This window comes from Penicillium solitum (assembly GCF_028829755.1).
Source record: "Penicillium solitum strain IBT 25940 chromosome Unknown utg000001l_segment0_segment0, whole genome shotgun sequence".
NCBI lineage: Eukaryota > Fungi > Ascomycota > Eurotiomycetes > Eurotiales > Aspergillaceae > Penicillium > Penicillium solitum.
The window spans coordinates 8,740,348-8,759,069 of NW_027072121.1; the positions used below are offsets into that span (position 1 = coordinate 8,740,348).

Sequence of the window (18,722 nt, forward strand, 5' to 3'; positions counted from 1 at the left end):
TCACTGAAGCTGTTCCCTGAATGTCAGTGGAATTTGTAACTATGTGATCTCCATTCTTCACTTACATTGATGAGTAAATCGAGCTTGGGCAATGTAGTTATAGGTCCCAAAGAGCTTTTGATATATATTGAAATGACAATATCAGCAATTTCTTATTGCCGTGACATCTGTCAAATCAAATAGTCAATACAATAGTGTGAGACGAGAAGGAAGGTCATTGGATTTTATAAAACACCCCAGAATTTGACCCATGAGAAGCATAGATCGGGGAAGGATGAAGGAAGAAGGGTTCGGGTTTCGGGCACCGTTGGGAATCGTGAGCTGGTCAAGCCCGATAGATACTCTGTGATGACATCCAATGCTCGTTTAGGGTAATGAGTAAACGCGCACCATTGGCCACCCGTTCACCAAATGAGGAATAGCTGTGTGCGGGTTTGCCTCAGTCTCCTTGTAGGGCATGGGGCGAAAGTTCAACGTTTTCATGAGTAAAATACCTTTCTTTGGTTATTGATCACGCTATTTGCCATCAACCAAACAGCCTAATGTGGACTTGAATGGATCTGATTACTCCAGAGAGTCTGAAGTATTGGCTTAACCATCAGATTACCTCCCCCGGTGATCCATCCTTTTGACAGGGTCAGCTTTCGGTTGTTTGTACCGACTAGCTCTGGACTCCGATGCAGCGACCAAGGGTCGTGATATAGGATCCATTCAAGCAGAGGATGTAAGCTTCGACCCATGCAGAGTCAGCAATTCCAAGCTACAGCGCTTTCGGCCCCAGGGCTATTCTTGAAATACTGAATTTTGTATTTCAAAGAGCTCATGAACAACGTTGAACTTCCGCAGGCTTGAACTAGCCATCTTCAGCAGAAAGAATATGAAGACCTAAATCCAGCGTAAACAATAAATAGTGTGCAGGTGGCCCAGACCGGGGGCTTCGAAGTCAATCTGACGTTAGACTGTGGCGGCACCGACGTTAAAGTGGTTCGTCCCTGGTTGGGCATTCAGGCCAGGACACCTCATTCGGAAAGAGGATGATAAGCCCCAGGGGGGAAAAGTTTGACGGCAATTCTCACCAACGTCTCCCGTCTTGGTGTAAGCCCCCCCGGTCTTCATTGAGTTAATTTGAGACAAGCCCTTAATCCTGACGTTCCATTACGTTGGGATGATTATAACCTTCAATCTGGGCCGAATGGCCTTGTTTGTCAGGCCTTCAACCCGTGATAACTTAGGATGGTTATTACTATTGTAAAAAGAAGTTAAAAAAAAGAATCAAATCAGAGATTGGCTTAACACGATCTTGGAAGCAATTAAAGAACACCACAATCCGAACATCATTAGGAACTCTATACAGTAGTACACCAAGCCCATTTTTACTCAATGAGGAAGTTCTCCGCCACACTTCGAACATCCTTAGAGAATGCAACCTCCTCACCCTCCATCTCCAGCAGGGAAACACTGTTGATGTCGACATCCACGAAAGGCTTGGTCTTTGTGAAGCGGACACTCATCGGGAAGAACTCATTCTCATCAGCATCAATCGCCTCGAACTCAAAGCTGCCAGAGGCGTTCGACTCATCAACAGCACCCAGGTTCCAGTCCAGACTGTCACCGGAGACCTCGTAGACCGCATCAAAGCTAGAAACAGCAGGCTCTGTCGTGCCATATGGAATAGTGACGACCACATCGCGGAGACTGTCGTCGCCGGTGAGCTCATACTCCACAGTCACAGTGGTAGAGTCAGAGCCCTTGTTTACCCAAACGGTGAATGTGATGGGGAGAATATCGGCATTGTCAGCCGAGCTGGCAACACGCCACCGGAGGACGCCGATGGAGTTGTTGGCGGGGAAGCGCTTGGTGGTGTCCTTCAGTTGGATCACGGAAGAGTTGGTGAAGAGAGCTTTGTCGACATTGGGGTGGGTGCGGAACTGTGCGCCATGTGTGGGAACAGCCTGGCAGTCGAGTCGGAGTTTGGTGAGTGAGGGATCACTGATACGGAGCTGCATGTCACCCTTAACCTCGAAAGACTTCAAGCCTCCCTCCCGAGTAAGTGTGGCTGAGATGGTCTCGGCGATTGTGAGTTGGATGGGCTCCCGGTCTGCATTGAGAGACTGGCGGGCTGATGGAATGTCCTGCACCGGAGCCGAAGCTTGTGGAGCCACCAATGGGCTCTCCTCTTCGGTTTCGGGGCCCATATCACCCCGGACCTTCTCGTAGATATCAGTGGCCTTTGATTTCTTGCCCAGTTGCATGCCCTTGCCGCGAGTGGGAATGGGCCTAATTATCACGCAGTCAGCAGCAGTCTCGCAATAGTTAAATCAGGAACCAACCCAACGTACTTGGAAAAGGACTGTTTCTTCTCGGCCTCGTATGAATCATAAGTGTCAGGCACGGAGGGGCGCGCTGGGGGTGTGTAGACGGGATAGGATGGAGTTCTTGGGGCGGCGGCACGACCTGTGCGAGCAGCCTCTTTGCGTTGCATTTCCAGCTGCTTCGCCTTCCTCTTGCGCTCCTCGCTTGCCTCCAGCTCTTTGTTCTATCAATGTAAGTCAGCCATGAACTAACCTCGCCGGTGGTTTCACAACATACCCGCTCAATGATCTCCTGGATTCTCTCCTCGTGACTCTCCATTTCCAGGAAGGTCTTGATTTGAGAGAGAGAAAGATTCTCCCGGTATCCCATAGTCACCAATTCATCGAACGCACTCAGGAGCTCAAATGCATTGCGAAGAATCTCCCGCTCGTCTAGGCTTTTACAGATGCTGGTGGTGACTTGCGCAAAGAGATGGAGACTGTCGATGTCTTGGAGAATGTTCGATTGACGGTTGGTGATCAGCACGATATACAACTCATCCAATGGCTGGTACACGAAGCGCACGTTGTCTTGCTCGACAGTGGTATGCTGGGTTCCGGAGTCCGCCAGCTTGGGGAAGGAGGCGAGAAGGGCTTCAATTCGGGACCGAGAGATCTCTCGGAACTGGCGCGAGAGGACCGCTTTACCTCCGCGGGTGCATATCGACGCTGCGAGAACGACCTGATGTGTTGATTAGTCCAGTTCCCCCGCGAATTGGATTGAACAAGGGGTTACCATGGTGAGAAAACAGCAGAAAAGGCACACACAAATGACAATAAAAGAGTGATTAAAGAAGAGAGTATAGAGAGGAGTAGAGAAGTATAGGGTTGACTAGCAGCGTACGCCCTGGTGTTGATGGTTGGCAGCGGTAGGGAGCTACTCTGTTCACTTCGGCGGCGGTTGGCCCGTGCATTCCTTTCGCTTAGTCGTCGGCCAGACACTTTCTCTTCACTTCCTCTTTTTCCCACGCGTTAAATACACTTCACCAACACTCAGTTCATCGGTTCTCTTGCTATAACTCGTAGCATTTCGGCCTGAGTATCGCTGAGAAATCTTTTTTCTTTCATCTTCAGCCCTCATTTCAACCGCTTTTATGGAACGTCATTGCTGAACTTTCAGTACTACCCACGACCCCCAGAGCGCATCTCCACGCGTTTTCTTGCTATGACAACAGCCCCTTTGATCGCATACCCCATAATGGAAGTCCAAGCTACGGGTGATTCTATGGAGATGGCCTCGCCCTATCAAGGGCAGGCTGACGATTTTGACATCGACATCGACCTCATGGAGGATCATGTCTCGAACATGGATAGTGATATGATGGGTGCAGATGAATTCACTAGTACCTCTCAACCTAATGAACTCAACAATGACGCGATCTACGACGCCGACATGGCCGATGGGCCCTCCGAAGGGTCTATGATCGACGCTGACAACTACGCCGATGAAGACAACGATATTGACGTGCAATTTGAGGAGGAGCCATACGAAGAAGAAATGATTGAGACGGATCAGGCCGAAGACATGAATATTGCCGCCCCCGTCATTCATCTCGAACCTGCGGCTACCAATGAAGTCACTGCCAGCCCCATTAAGGAGGATGCCACAGTCACAACTGTGGAACCTCTCGAAGCAGCACCTCAAGGCACAAGTGGCTCCATGGGACTTGCCTCCGTTCAAGATGAACCTCAGACTTCTGGAACTGAGGGCCCAGACACGCAAGCCCAGCCGAGCACGGCTGTTGATGATGACCTTGCTGAGCAACCATCCGAAACCGTCATCAGTCCCGAAACCGGCGGTCACCATGGAAAGTCAGAGCTTGTCGAAGAGGCTAACGAGATATCACAATCTTCCGTGTCAGAGACTGAGGCAACACAAGTTCCCAACGAGGCTCCGCAGGCCAACCAAATCAAACATTCCATTGAAGATCCCCACATTGATGAAGCTGCGCCAGAGGCGCAGTCTGGGTCCGAGGAAAATAATCAGGTTGCAGATGAGGATGAATCTCTCCAACAGGTCACATACATAGATGAGTCTGTTCATCCAGTCAAAATTCTCTACCAGGACTGCGAGATCGCTCTGTTCCCTCCCCTTGAAGGAGACTTGGCGGATACATTCTTCATTGAAGATGAAGCTCTAGCTTATGAAAATATTGATCAAATATTCAAGGCTCTGCGCCAGGTGCTTCAAAAAACATTGGCAGGAAATGAAGTCCTGGTCATCGATATTGACACCCTCGGTATCCAAATGACAGAGGTAAGTACCTTCTCAATTATCCCCCATCGGCAAACATACTGACACATCCTCTCAGGACTCATTTCATACTTCTCAAGTTACCTTGCATCAGATTCTAGATCTCTATCTTACACTTTGTCGTAATGATGGCACCACCGAGCCCGACGCCCTTTATCTTACACTGAGCACCAAGCGTGCGTTCCCGGCTGCGATCGCAGATCTTAATGACGCTGCAATTGAGGGCAAGACACTTTCCGAACTTCATTCTGAACTTCATTCATGGGATGATTATGATGAAGCTGAGGCAGGTTCCGATGAGGATCTTGGCGCCCATGGGGCTGAGGAGCACGAAGACGAAGTCTACTACACCAATGAGGCCCAAAAAGAGCTTTCAAGCACGGAAGCGCAAACGGCTCCAGCACCCGGAGAAGAGCAGGCGTTAGATGGCGAACAGTCTCAGGTCCAGCCCGAAGTCGTCTCTGACGCTCAACCAGATATTGTACATGCGCAGGATGAGGATATATCTCCCTCTCGTGAGCGGAGTGCCGAGGCTGCAGCTGAGTCTGAATCTCATCTAGCCCAGCCCGAGAACAAAGAGTTAGATCACTTCGATGTGTCTCGCCATCTCGAAAAAGACCCAGAGCAAGAACACGACCATGGCCACGCTGATATGAACGAAGAGCGCTATGATTCTGAGGGCCGGCAGAGTGATTCTACTGCTACAGTAGCTGCAATTCCTGGCGCAAGCGAGATCAAAGAGCATACACAGCATGTCCCTCTGGACGTTGCCGGGGATGCCGGTGGAGATCAAAACGACGAGGAGAACTATTACGGAGAGGATCTTGAGAACGATGATCTGGGAGCCGAGGAATATTACGAGCACGAAGACCTCGGCTCAGTCGATGATTCAGAGGCCTTTCAAAAAGATATCACTGGCAGTGAAAATGCTGATGCTGATGCTCAAGAACCAGCTGATCAGCCGTTTGTTCTTGATGAAGAGGACGCAGATGAGTTAGATGCCCCGCCGACAGATGAAGTTGTTTCAGAAATTCTCCTGCGGGATGAAACCAACCACCCTTCCCATGACCAGCCGGTACCGCCGCTTGACGGCGGCTTGCATGATGCATCTGACAAGAAGGAGCAAACACCAGAGCCCGCAGATGATTTACTTGGAATCGCTGTAGACCTGATGCAGACTCCCCCGAACGATACAGAGAACGATGCCCTTGATCACTTCGAGGGCATAGACTACGACGAGCCTGAGGATGAGCTCGATGCTCCTGTTGCAGCTGATGATGAGGGTGCCGATGATCACGAGTTTGACGAGAACCATTTTGGCGACTATGACACCCATTTTGAAGAATCGGAGGCTGTAGAGCTGGTTGGAACAGACCCTTCCTTGACAGACCCCCAAACCAACCAGAGCTCGTCTGCCAAACGATCTCGCGAAGATGAAGACGACTGGGACCTGGTGGAAACCACCGCTGACACCAAACGTCGCCGCTCTTCGTAAACCACGTTTCCAACCCCCTTCCCCCTTTTTTAACTCCTGGGGTCTTTTTTTTTTTTTTACAATCTCTCTCATCCGTCATGCCTGGTGTCCAGCGAATTTGACCCTTTGTGGCTCGTTCCACGCGACCTATTACCCCCCAACATACTAATAACCGTACTTGCCAGCAACGACCTCGATCCATGGACGCAGTGTCTCTCGTTCGACTACTAACAAGAAACAGGTATGTTCGACCCCTTCCCCAAATGCGCACGCCTTCAACTCCATTGTGGCATCCGCTTTCTCCTTTTTCATCCCGCATCTGGACCAAACCCTGGGTGCTCTTGACACATCATTCAATCGCCCATCATCTATTCTTGCGTTTTCTCCTTATTTTGTCCTTGTACTCTTTCCCTGCCATTGCGATTCAAGATACCACTGCCGGCTTTCGGCCCAAAATCTTTGTTCGGTGTTGATGGGTGCCGGTTTGGGCGTTCAATGCATTTCCTTTTAAGATCTGGCGTATCGGCGCGATGGGTTAGTCCACGTGTTTGTAGTATTCTACCAATGAATATTTACCCCACATGCTTTTCCAGATGGATGTTATTTAAGTACTTCCAAATACATATCTTAGATTCTGTTTGTCAAGTTGTATAAATTAAGAAGAATGGGTATATTTGATCCGATACCCCCAGATTTGAAGTGCCCAACTCCCTATAATTTTGCTTATATTATGGGGCACAGAGGAGAGACATTCCGGGGATGGTGGGGAGGGGGGATATCGTAGAATAGATGTATGTATGCTTGCAGGTACATATGTAATAGGTATAGTACTTAATACCTAGGTTTTATGTTATATATTCATTTTGTACTAACTCAGCCACACAAGACAATGTCATGCAGTGGACCCAAATTGGAGTCTCTGGGGATTCCAGGCTAAGTATAGCAATCCATGCCGCATTCGGAGGGAGCTGAAACGCCGGTCTTGGACTCATGTCAGGGCCCATTTGGCTTTATTTGGCTTTTATTTTAACAAGACCAATCGTACTATGTTGTACTTGATCTCTACTAGTATTGGATATATTGCATAGTATATATAGACAAGTATCCAGAGCTGTGAATACAATAGATATGTACGGAGAAGATATTTGTGACATGGTAATAGTGTTGTGTAGTACTTGTAGGATGTAAATAGTGCATAAATACCAGAGTTAGGGCCACCTATTCTATTTCAAGCTCTACATTATCTATGCATATTTATATGAAAAAAACATTCGACGAAAAACGAACCATTAAAATTAAAAATTACCTAAAGCACAAATCGCCTCGGTACTTGGTAGGTCTCCCAAGCCTCTCAAGTCCTTTAGCCCCGTTGTTCTCTTACGCGTCCCCCGATCGGGCTTGAAACGGAACCCCACCGCACGCAGGCACCACATCACTCTCTGCGCTTCTGGCTTCTGGCTTCTGGCCATTTACGTATCTTCCAAGCTTCTTCACATCCTCCTTACTCATCAGAAATCTCGGGCTGGCTCGTTCTTCTGTTTTGTCCTTATTCGCTCCCTTTGCTTCCCCCCCTAGTCCTCAGTCCTTAGCCTATTACCACCCCTTCCTTCGCTCACCCGAGTCTCTCGCTCATTCCCCGATCCATTGCCGGCATTGGAGGTCTTTCGACAGTAGGAGCTCCCGGCTCCTAAGATACGAATCACGTCAAAATGCTTCCAGATAAGTATGGCTCTCCCAACTCTCTCCGAATTTCCCGAGGGCAAGTTGGTCAGCACTAACATGGTTGCGCGCTGCGCCTTTATAGATATGTCGGGCTTATTTTAGCCATTGTATCGACCATGGCGATCGGTACGAGTTTTGTTATCACTAAAAAGGTTGGTGTGCCACGGATATTACCGGAAAACAGACATTTGAATCCCGGGTGCGCTGGACAAACACCGCGGCGATTCGGTCCAAAGCGATCATGATCGGAGCGGAGTCGCTAATGCGTCTGGATACAGGGCCTGATGCACGCCTGCGAACGACATGGGTTTGAGGGCGAAGGATTCTCATACTTGAAGAGTCCCGTGTGGTGGGGTGGTATAGTGACACGTACGGAGCCTAATTGCCAGAGTTGACATCCGGAGATGCTAACAGGCTCATAGTGGCCCTTGGTGAAGTCGCCAACTTTGCTGCGTACGCCTTTGCGCCGGCCATCCTGGTTACACCCCTAGGTGCACTGAGTGTTCTGATCGGGTAGGGAGCTCTTCGATGGTGTGCATAATCTCATAGCTGACATGTCACAGTGCGGTCCTGAGTTCGTACTTCCTCAACGAGATACTTGGTGTATTAGGAAAATTGGGCTGTGCGCTGTGCTTGCTGGGATCGGTTGTCATTGTTCTCCATGCGCCTCCAGACAAGCAGGTGGAGACAGTCGATGAGATTCTTGGATATGCGGTTCAGCCAGGTACGAATACTTGATCGCTGTCCGGCGCCTAAAACCCACTGCTGACCTTGCGACTAGGATTCCTTTTCTACTGCGTCGCAGTTGCGGTCTTCTCGACTCTGATGATCTACCGGGTTGCACCCGTCTATGGCAAAAAGAACCCGCTCGTGTACATCTCGATTTGCTCCACTGTTGGATCGGTTTCCGTCATGTCCGTCAAGGCCTTTGGTATTGCAGTGAAATTGACCATTGGTGGCAACAACCAATTCGTCCACGCATCCACCTACGTCTTTGCCATTGTGACCGGATTCTGCATTCTGACGCAGATGAACTACTTCAACAAGGCCTTGAACTCGTTCTCGACTTCGATGTGAGTGTAAACATCAATCAATGTGAAGATGCGTGGCTAACATGATTCCGTCAACAGCGTGAACCCCCTTTACTATGTTACCTTCACAACCGCAACCCTCTGTGCCTCCTTCATTCTTTTCAAGGGATTCAACACCACCGACGCCGTCAATACCATATCTCTACTCTGTGGATTCCTCATCATCTTCACCGGTGTATACCTCCTGAACCTCTCGCGACACGACCCTGATGGACACACCATGGTGAATTCAAAACTTGACGAGGATGGAGTGCCAACAGACGGTATGGCGAGCTTCCAGACCCGTCGCTCAATGCAGTCCCGCCGAAGCTCCTCGAGTGCATACTTCAATGGAAACAGCGACCGCGAAGGTCTCATCCACGCATATGATGCAGAGAACGGGATCGGCATGAACACCTTGCCCGAAGCAAGTGATGGGGAGCCAGGTCCGACTTTCCCGCAGACCGAAACACAGACTGCAATTCACACCAAGCGCAACAGTCATATCTGATCATGGTGTTTTCCAAGGTCTGATTCCAATCCTCGCCTTATAACAAGGTCTTTGAAATGATTCTCCTTCCTCTCTACGCACTCAACTACAAGCTTCCCTTCCACGGGCTTGATCTCCACTTGTATTTTTACTGTTCCCCGAAAATGCCAGAGTTGCATTGAAACTTGGGCGAACTCATCAGGCACTGGACATGTCTGTATGAACGACTGGATATGACTCTGGGTTTCTCTGGATGGTTGGGATTTGATGTCTTTTTTTTCTGTTTTCATTTTCATTTTCATTTTCATTTTTCTCTATGGGTGATCTGGCGTGCCGAGAGGCTTGTATATAGTTCAAGTTGGATTTTTGCAGAATAGACGATGTATCTGGGTGGGGCTGGGCCGATGATGTATTTGCAGGTCAGCTGTTTATGGAACATGCCCATCCGATATTCTTGCCTTTTCAATTTCTACATCTTTAAATTTCTCTATTACCTGTCCTTAGCTACATGTACCTTTGTAAGGGGTCTATAGACGTCATTGGAAGGGCTGTGTGATCTTGTTCCATTTGACCGCGGGGAACCTGCGCGATGCCCGCTTTATTGCGCAAATTGGCCATCGTCGCTGCAGTCGACGGCTTGATCCTGCATACTCAGGCCAGTGGACCACGGCATACCGCTGGTAGCAACAACGAGGCTTCATCCATCCGTATAGACTATAAGACGAACAAAATCACTGCGTTGCCCGTTTCCGCCTCGGAGCCCCTCGGCGGAAAGGACGCCTTAGAGGCCTACGGTCTTATAGGTATGTTGACGAACTGAGTGGAAATCGAATTAAGAAACTAATATCAGGGTATTGCTTCTGCAGGTCTCTTATCTGTCGCTTCATACTCATTTCTCGTTTCCATCACACAGCGCCAGCAAGTAGCGCAGATCCAAGGCCGCCCGATCTACGCCGTAACCAATGTCGCGATTATTCCAATCTCATCCCAAGCAGATGCTTCCCACGCAATTACACAAGCCAGGAAAGAATCATCGCAGGAGGAAGTCACAATCGAATCGTCCTCCGACGAAGATGATCTCCCCGATAACGAAACCGACAGAGCCGAAGCGGAGGCGGAGATCGGCAGTGCGCCCGCATCACCTACTCGCGATACATCTCATGCCCGCGGCACCAGCGTCGGCAGTATTGCAGAAGATGTGATTGCGAAGAAAGTCCGCTTTGGCAGGTTTGCAGCCAATTGGCTATCGCGCAAAAACCTAGGCTTGCCCGGACCCGGAGCTCTAGATCAGGATGTGCCTGAGTCTCCCTTTGACGAAACTTCCATTCCTTCAGGTGATGCTAGTGAGGCAAAACATGAAACTGTAAATGAAGCTCTGCCTGAAGAGGCTGGGGCTCAGAGTGAGCCTGATCGGCCTAAATCTAGCCAGGCCGCTGAATTGCTGCCGAAACTGCTTCGCTATACGAAACTCTTGTTTGCATCGCATAACTTTTTCTTTGCATATGATTATGATCTTACACGCCCTTTACATACACAGGAAGCTCGGAAAGATCAACTTCCCCTTCACAAAGTTGTGGATCCATTGGTATGTGCGAACTGAGGGCTCGTAGTATGTTTTCTGTGAAGATTTGCTTGCTGACTCGTTAGTAGTATTTTTGGAATAGGCATTTGATGAACACATTCATTGATCACGGGGCTCATGGCTTTGTTCTGCCATTGATTCAAGGCTTTGTCGGCCAACGAGAATTCACAATCGCTGGTGCTGAAAGGAAACAATCTTCGATGGACTCAGTGGAACTCGCAGAAGGCCGAATCCTCGGTGAAAAAGACGAGGCCGAAGCCGTTGAGACTAATGCCAGCAAGTGTGACTATCTTCTGACTCTCGTTTCTCGACGGTCTGTCAAGCGACCAGGTCTCCGTTACCTACGTCGTGGTGTCGATGATGAGGGCAACACAGCCAACACAGTCGAAACCGAGCAGATTCTCTCCGTTCCAGAGTGGACACCGTCTCACCCTGCCTACTCATATTTGCAAGTTCGGGGTTCCATTCCCCTTTATTTCTCACAGTCGCCATATGCCTTGAAGCCAGTTCCAGTACTCCATCACTCTGCAGAAACGAATCTCCTTGCATTCAGTAGACACTTCCGAGAGTTCAGTCGACGATATGGTGATGTTCAGGCTGTCTCTCTTATTGACAAGCTGGCCGGTGAATTGAAGCTAGGAGAGCAATATGAGCGATATACTGAATCATTTAATGCCGCCGGTGGAATCGATGGTAAGCCATTACAACTTGAATGGTTTGACTTCCATCGCGAGTGCCGCGGCATGAAGTTTGAAAATGTATCTCGCCTGGTCGACCGACTGAAAGATACATTGAATGAGTTCTGCTACACCATTGTTGCAGACAGCGATATCCTGCAGACCCAAAAGGGAATCATCAGAACCAATTGTATGGATTGCCTCGATCGCACTGGAGTTGCCCAGTGTGCATTCGGCCAATGGGCCCTTGAGCGTCAACTGGAACATGAAGGCATTGATATTGATATTGGGAGTGATTCTTCCACCCAATGGTTCAATACGCTCTGGGCAGACAACGGCGATGCCATCTCCAAGCAGTATTCATCAACTGCAGCCCTGAAGGGTGATTACACTCGTACACGCAAGCGAGACTATAGAGGCGCCCTGAACGACCTTGGACTGACACTTTCCCGCTACTACAACAACATCGTAAACGACTTCTTCTCTCAAGCCTGTATCGACTACCTCCTAGGCAACGTCTCAACCCACGTTTTCGATGAGTTCGCCATCCAGCTCCAGACCACCGATCCAGGAATCTCAGTCCAGAAACTCCGCCAGAACGCCATTGACACAAGCTGCAAGATCGTTATCAGTAGCCCCTCTGAAGAATTTCTAGGCGGCTGGACCATGCTGACACCCCGCCAACCCAACACCCTTCGCACCCTGCCCTTTGAGGAATCAGTTCTCCTCCTAACCGACGCCGCAGTCTACAGTTGTCGCTTTGACTGGGAGACTGACAAAGTGCTGTCCTTTGAGCGCATCGACCTCCGCTCCATCTCGCGCATCCACTACGGCACATACATCACATCCATATTGACAGATAGCCAAGCCAACGAGGCGACCAACGTCGGTCTCGTCATAGTCTACCGTGACGGCGACACAAACACCCTCCGTGTGAACACCCGATCCCTGCAGAGCGATGTCGACCTCAGCACGCTCGAGACTACCGCCAGCGCCAATAGTGAATGGGACCTCGTTTCCTGGCTGCGGGGTAGCAAGCGTGCGACGACGCGGTTCGTCGCATTCAAGGGCCTGCCACTGTCGAACCCGGTGGCTAGTCCGCGGCTTGGGCCAAGTGCTGGTACTGTTCGGGAGATGGATCGGATTCGCTCGGTCTGTTTGGATATCGAGCGCGCGATGCTTGCGGGCCAGGGTCGCAACGTTGAGGCGGTGTCCCTGGTTGAACAGTCTGATATCATCTCTTTGGCGGACGCTAAGAAGAGGACTGGGTGGTTGGAATATCTGGTTTATGATCTTAAGAAGATGGTTTGGGCATGAGTGGACCTGTAAACGGCAGACCTGCGAAATACTGTATCGGGTTGGTTTTACCGTTTCAAGTTTAGCACCCCAGTACACTGCGCAAAAGTGTTAACACCCCTACTTACTGGATCAGAGTCTTCGACCCAAAACCCGGCCTGGGTTGGGTGGTTGGGTCCGGGTTTTACTAAGTCGCATGAAGAAGTCTAGATAAAAGCTAGCAATCAATATTCACATGTTCGCATACTGGCAGGGAAGAAAGGGACTGTTTGTTCTCTATCATCCAATGTAGATCCAGTGTGGAGAGACTAGAGAGACTATGGCCCCAAGGTGGTATTACAAGGTCTCCGCCCCGAATAAGCCTCCTTGGGAAGCGCGTCTAGTTGTAATATCGAGGTGAGTTGCGAGATTGCTTGCACTTATTCCTCTTTCGTTTACATGGTTTTTACTCTCGGATTATGGCTTGGCTCTTGTGTCGCTGATATGTCTTTAGCGGTCTTTTTGCATAGTTATATTCCTTGGGCATCATGCTCGTGCATACAAGTGTAAGAACATAATACAGTAGTATAGTATCTTATAACTAACTAGAGGGGGAGTGAAACTAGTTAGTTATTGATTCCAACATACATATGTGGTCTATCATATAGCAGTCAGGTAAATGCATAGCAATATAATGTATGTATGTAAACTGATCGCAAGAGATAAGAGATTCCAAGTCAATCTCATGTAGATTTGGTATGTTTTTGCGGTGCTGCCCCCGCGAGTTCTGGCCATCGTGACTTTTTCTCTTCCTATCCCCAACTTCAGCTTCAACTTCAACTTCACCCAGCACCCAGAACCATCCACTCCCATTCTTAAAAGGCTTATATTTTACAGATAAATATACTGTGAAATGCAAACTATCCTTTCTTCACATCTTCGCCTTCTTGGACTTCCAGTCTACTCCCAAGAGACTGACCGCCTACCATCTTCAGCAGTCCCTTTTTTTCTGCCCGCAGCACATACACACCCCTCAGTCTGAGGTTGTCTCCGACAACTTTGATTAGATTCTGACCTTCATGCAAAATTGCTTCGGCCAATTACTTCCCGTCTCATTTCTAGATCTGCCTTAGCGGATCGGAGATTTCGGCCTTGTTTCCTTGATCTGGGGAAACGAAGGGGGCCCGTTCCCACATTTTCGGCGGGGCTCCTGTGCTACTCGCACTTTTGACTTACCTCTGTCGCATCGAGTCTCTTCACCAGGACAAGATGAATTGGCAACCTCAGCAAGAGCCATTGAGGCAGCTGGCTCGCTACCTTCGCGACTCGCTCAATGGAGCTAACCTTCCAGCCCGAGCAGAGGCTGAACAGGTAATGTCGTTCCCTTTTTTTTTTCGGTCCTATCCTATTGAGCTTCCTCTCGACTGCGGTCGCCACACGTTCATTACCCCAAAATGGAAACTTACCTTCGGTTTTTCTTAATAGATGCTCGCACAAGCGACCTCTTCTCCTGACTACGTCAATTACATCACCTACATCTTTTCCAACCCCCAAGCTGCTCCCCTGGCAGGAATTAACGAGAATGAATACCCTACTGTTCGATTTGCCGCCGCCGTAAACGTTAAGACGAAGATTGCCATTGCTTACAGCACGATCTCCCCTCAAAGTTTGGCATTCATCAAATCCGCGGCTCTGGTTACACTACGCGACACCGACCGCAATGTTTCGAGAGCTGCCGGTAACGTTATCACCGCAATGGTGCTTCACGGAGGCCTCTTGGCCTGGCCTGAGATTGTCAATGAGTTGTTGACTACTGTGGCTAATACCAACGGGGATGTCCCCATGTCAGCTAGGGAAGCTGCAATGGATACGTTGTACAAGGTCTGTGAGGACAACCGCAAGGTCCTAGACCGCGACTATCAGGGTCAACGTCCCCTGAATATCATTATCCCCAGCTTGCTGCAATTCATTTCTGTCGAGAGTTCGCGCATTCGGATTGCTTCCCTCAACGCCATCCACGTTTTCTTGCCATTCAGACCCCAGGCATTGATAGACTCGCTCGATCAATTCCTTTCGCAGTTGTTCAGAATTGCTGGTGACGAAAACACCAGAGTCCGACAAATGGTGTGCCAGTCGTTCTCCCAACTCGTGGAGACTGCGCCGGAAAAGTTGGCCCCGCATATGGAAGGATTGGTTAACTACATCATTATGCAGCAACAATCCCAGGATGACCCAGAGCTTGCACTTGACGCCGCCGAGTTTTGGATTGGTGCTGGAGAGCAAGAGCAATTGCAGGCCGAATTGGCTCCATACATGCACAAGATCATCCCGGTTCTTTTGCAAAACATGATCTACGACGAGGAGGAAGTGGCTCGATTGATGGACGAGCAAGATGATGCCGACGCCGAGGACCGTGCTGAGGATCTAAAGCCACAGTTTGCCAAATCAAAGGGTGATCGTCTGAACATGTCCAAGCCAGGCGAACAACCGGAATCCGCCCGCGTCCTCGAGCAACAAATAGAGGAGGGTGAGGACGACTTAAGTGAGGGTGAAATTGAGGACTCGGAATTCGGAGATGACCCCTCGGGTAACTGGACTTTACGCAAGTGCTCTGCTGCTGCGCTCGATGTGTTCTCTACCGTTTACCACCGTCCCGTCTTTGAAATCCTTCTCCCATATCTGACGGAAACTCTGCGCCATGAGCAGTGGCCGAACCGAGAGGCCGCTGTTCTTACACTAGGTGCAGTGGCGGATGGCTGTATGGATGCTATCACTCCCCATCTCCCAGAATTGGTCCCTTACCTCATCTCACTTCTCAATGACGATCAGCCTGTTGTGCGACAAATCACTTGCTGGTGCTTGGCCCGTTATTCTGGTTGGGCAGCCCATCTCCGCGACCCAGCCCAGAAAGCTCAATTCTTTGAGCCCATGATGGAAGGTATTCTTCATCGCATGTTGGACAACAACAAGAAGGTTCAAGAAGCTGCCGCGTCAGCGTTCGCTAGCCTAGAGGAGAAGTCGGAGGATAACCTGGCACCCTATTGTGAGCCTATCTTGCGCCAGTTTGTGGCGTGCTTCAATAAGTACAAGGACCGAAACATGTACATTCTTTATGATTGTGTGCAAACGCTCGCCGAATGTGTTATGAACGAGCTGGCGAGGCCGCATCTAATCGAGATCTTGATGCCTGCCCTCATCGGTCGCTATAACTACATTTCTGACGATTCCCGGGAGCTCTTCCCGTTGCTTGAATGCCTCGGGTATATCTCTGCAGCCTATGGCGATGCCTTCGCCCAATTCGCGCCGCCTCTCTTCGGTCGCTGCATGAAGATCATCTATGGAAACTTACAAGCTTCTATCCAACCGACACACGCCGCGGCTGATGAGCCGGACAAGGACTTCCTTGTTACTAGCATTGACCTTCTTAGCGCAATCATTCAGGCCATCGACCCACAAAAGAGCGGCGAGCTTGTGAGTACTTCACAGCCGTCTTTCTTCGAGCTCCTCCGCTACTGTATGGATGATGAAAACTATGAAGTCCGTCAATCAACATATGCTTTGCTGGGAGACTGCGCCATCAGCATCTTCCCTCACTTGGAACCCTTCCTTCCCAGCCTTGCTCCGGTTTTGATTAAGCAGCTTGACTTGGACCTGATTCGCGATGACGATCGTCATACGGGCTTCAGTGTTTTGAACAACGCCTGTTGGTCGTGCGGCGAGATCGCCGTCCACAAGGATGCCGCACTATCGCCCTATGCGGAGCAACTGTACCAAGGGCTCTTTACGATTATCACTAACGAGGAAATCATCGATTCGGTAAACGAAAACGCCGCGATGGCGTTGGGGCGACTGGGATTCTGCTGTGCGGACCAGATTGCACCCCATTTGAGCGAGTGTTCCGGACCTTTCCTGAAGTCAATGGACAAGATTGATTTCACACGTGAAAAGGCTTCCGCCTTCCTCGGGTTTAACCAGGTGGTGATGAAGAACCCACAGGCCATGGAATCGAGCTTGCTCGACTACTTCCAGACAATTGCCTCGTTCCCCGCCCGCTCGCTGGCACAGGAAGAGTACCGGGATATCCAGGCATCCTTCCAACAGGTAAGATCATTTTCCTTTTGTTCTTAGTAACATCCCACTAATCAAGATTATAAATATAGGTCCTCCAGGGATATAAGGCCTTGATCCCTGACTTCAGCAACTTCCTTGGCCAGCTACCTCCGGCCGTGGCCCAAACACTGCGCACCGTGTACCAGGTCTAAATAGGGAACCTTAGTGATCTCTGCTTAGACCTTAGTTACCGGGGTATCGGTTGATGTTCATTCCTGTCTCAAATCGGGCGGGAGTTAGGTTGGAGGGGAGGGAAGCGGGGGGATCAGTACATAGGGGGTCAGCGGCCGGAATTTCACGTTAATAGAAAGAGGAGGGAGAAAGGAAGGGGCAAAATCATGGGAAGGAGCATCTGCGATTTAGCTGTTTTTTTACGTTACATCTCATGATTGCAACATGGGCACGCATGACCCTTTATGATTTCTATCTCGTTGGCTTTGCTTTTCTTCTTGATTCTTATTTTGCATTCATTGTGCATAGTCATCATCAAGTCAGGGCTGGCTCATAAGTTGCTTTTTTTTTTTTTTGTCTTCTCAGCGCTGGTTTTGGGGGTTTTTTGCGTGGGCATATCCATATCCCCTTTAGATAGATAGTTCGATAGATAGATCTTCGTTGTCAATGAAGATCTCAAGTAACATTCCCTGAAATCCTGAACTATAGAGTTTTGGCATGTCTTTTTAAAGCTGTCCCATGCTTTTTAGTCGTTTCGGGGGCATCTTGCTGGAGCGTTCTTTTTGGTGCCCTCTTAGGTGTGTGTCTCTTTCCGCTGTATTTAGGGTATATATATGGTATGAAAGAGATTACCACTGACTACAATATATATCCTTTAGGTGGTAAGATTGTAACAATTGCTAGCAGGTATCATTGGGGGCTGCCAAGGTTGTCTTTGATAGTAGCTCATTTCCTTAATGCCTTTATTCGCCATATCCGTTGGCTTAATATAGACCAAACAATGCTACCTCCAGCTAAATACAACCAGTTACCTAGGATTTTCTACCTTAGCAATCCTATCTATTTCCGGTAGATCGCGTGCCAGTGCCAGCGCATGTCACACCTATTCATCTGTCCGTACCTAGCCCCCCGGGAAATCAATAACACATCCAATATCGATTCGCTAAATCCTGGACCAGTAGTGGATGGGGAAAAAGTAAGGCAAGATTAAGATCAGCAGGACCCTAGAAATCTCCTAATAGCTACAGATTTATTTTTGGGAAGCAGACGGCATGCATGACAAGTATTCCGTAGTCACCTGCCATTAATAACCTAGCAGCAAATGCATCCATATCGCATAAATCACCGAACCCCTGCTAACCGCCATAACCTATTCAAGCCCTAATCTCTCGTCAACACAAGCCCACCATCCTTCATAGTAAGGCAAGATAACCAGGTCACCAAAAAAGAGAAATAGAAAGAGACCCAGTAATATAAACCCAAGCAAAGCCCCGATTCTCGCCTAACTGGCGCGTTATAATTAACTCGTCGGCACCGAAAGCCCCAAACCAACGCCTTCCCTCCCCCACCGATTGGCCGCTCAGACAAAAACCGCCCGAAATACCAAGACGCGAGCCTTTCCCTTAACTTTTTTTTTCACGAACCCGGGCGCTTCGTGTATCCTATCGACCCCACATTATCTCACTCTGTGATTAAAATGCCATGTGTCGATGACAGGCGTTGATGCAGGGTGCAATATGTACCTACAGGTAGTGTACCAGGCGCC

General features: G+C 49.3%; 5 protein-coding genes across 5 annotated transcripts; 4 read left to right on the forward strand and 1 right to left on the reverse strand.

The window, feature by feature from the left end:
* Window positions 1-1,373: 1,373 nt before the first annotated feature.
* N7455_003382 (coatomer subunit delta) lies at window positions 1,374-3,090 on the reverse strand (the record flags this gene model as incomplete). The annotated part of the gene is made up of 4 exons (XM_065604472.1): window positions 1,374-2,277; window positions 2,340-2,536; window positions 2,590-3,033; window positions 3,088-3,090. 4 exons carry the CDS (start codon window positions 3,088-3,090, stop codon window positions 1,374-1,376), a joined length of 1,548 nt encoding a protein of 515 aa, XP_065462963.1.
* Window positions 3,091-3,385: 295 nt separating this feature from the next.
* N7455_003383 (uncharacterized protein) lies at window positions 3,386-6,114 on the forward strand. The gene is made up of 2 exons (XM_040962208.2): window positions 3,386-4,608; window positions 4,664-6,114. Exons 1-2 carry the CDS (start codon window positions 3,517-3,519, stop codon window positions 6,098-6,100), a joined length of 2,529 nt encoding a protein of 842 aa, XP_040807344.2. The 5' UTR covers window positions 3,386-3,516; the 3' UTR covers window positions 6,101-6,114.
* Window positions 6,115-7,788: 1,674 nt separating this feature from the next.
* Window positions 7,789-9,382, forward strand: N7455_003384 (DUF803 domain membrane protein; the record flags this gene model as incomplete). Its single annotated transcript, XM_040962201.2, has 7 exons — window positions 7,789-7,802; window positions 7,884-7,953; window positions 8,080-8,170; window positions 8,224-8,314; window positions 8,365-8,525; window positions 8,583-8,874; window positions 8,932-9,382. The coding sequence occupies 7 exons, from the start codon at window positions 7,789-7,791 to the stop codon at window positions 9,380-9,382; spliced, it is 1,170 nt and encodes a 389-aa protein (XP_040807350.2).
* Window positions 9,383-9,950: 568 nt separating this feature from the next.
* Window positions 9,951-12,937, forward strand: N7455_003385 (uncharacterized protein; the record flags this gene model as incomplete). The annotated part of the gene is made up of 3 exons (XM_040962213.2): window positions 9,951-10,164; window positions 10,228-10,946; window positions 11,012-12,937. The coding sequence occupies 3 exons, from the start codon at window positions 9,951-9,953 to the stop codon at window positions 12,935-12,937; spliced, it is 2,859 nt and encodes a 952-aa protein (XP_040807353.2).
* Window positions 12,938-14,164: 1,227 nt separating this feature from the next.
* N7455_003386 (putative importin beta-2 subunit) lies at window positions 14,165-17,157 on the forward strand (the record flags this gene model as incomplete). The annotated part of the gene is made up of 3 exons (XM_040962204.2): window positions 14,165-14,266; window positions 14,381-16,996; window positions 17,056-17,157. 3 exons carry the CDS (start codon window positions 14,165-14,167, stop codon window positions 17,155-17,157), a joined length of 2,820 nt encoding a protein of 939 aa, XP_040807355.2.
* Window positions 17,158-18,722: the final 1,565 nt, after the last annotated feature.

What these genes read in the sequence shown, in the direction of transcription:
- N7455_003383 (XM_040962208.2), top strand. Translation starts at nt 3,517, where the DNA reads ATGACAACAGCCCCTTTGATCGCATACCCCATAATGGAAGTCCAAGCT. An exon ending in TCGGTATCCAAATGACAGAG is followed by an intron (nt 4,609 to 4,663) that starts GTAAGTACCTTC and finishes ACATCCTCTCAG; the next exon opens with GACTCATTTCATACTTCTCA.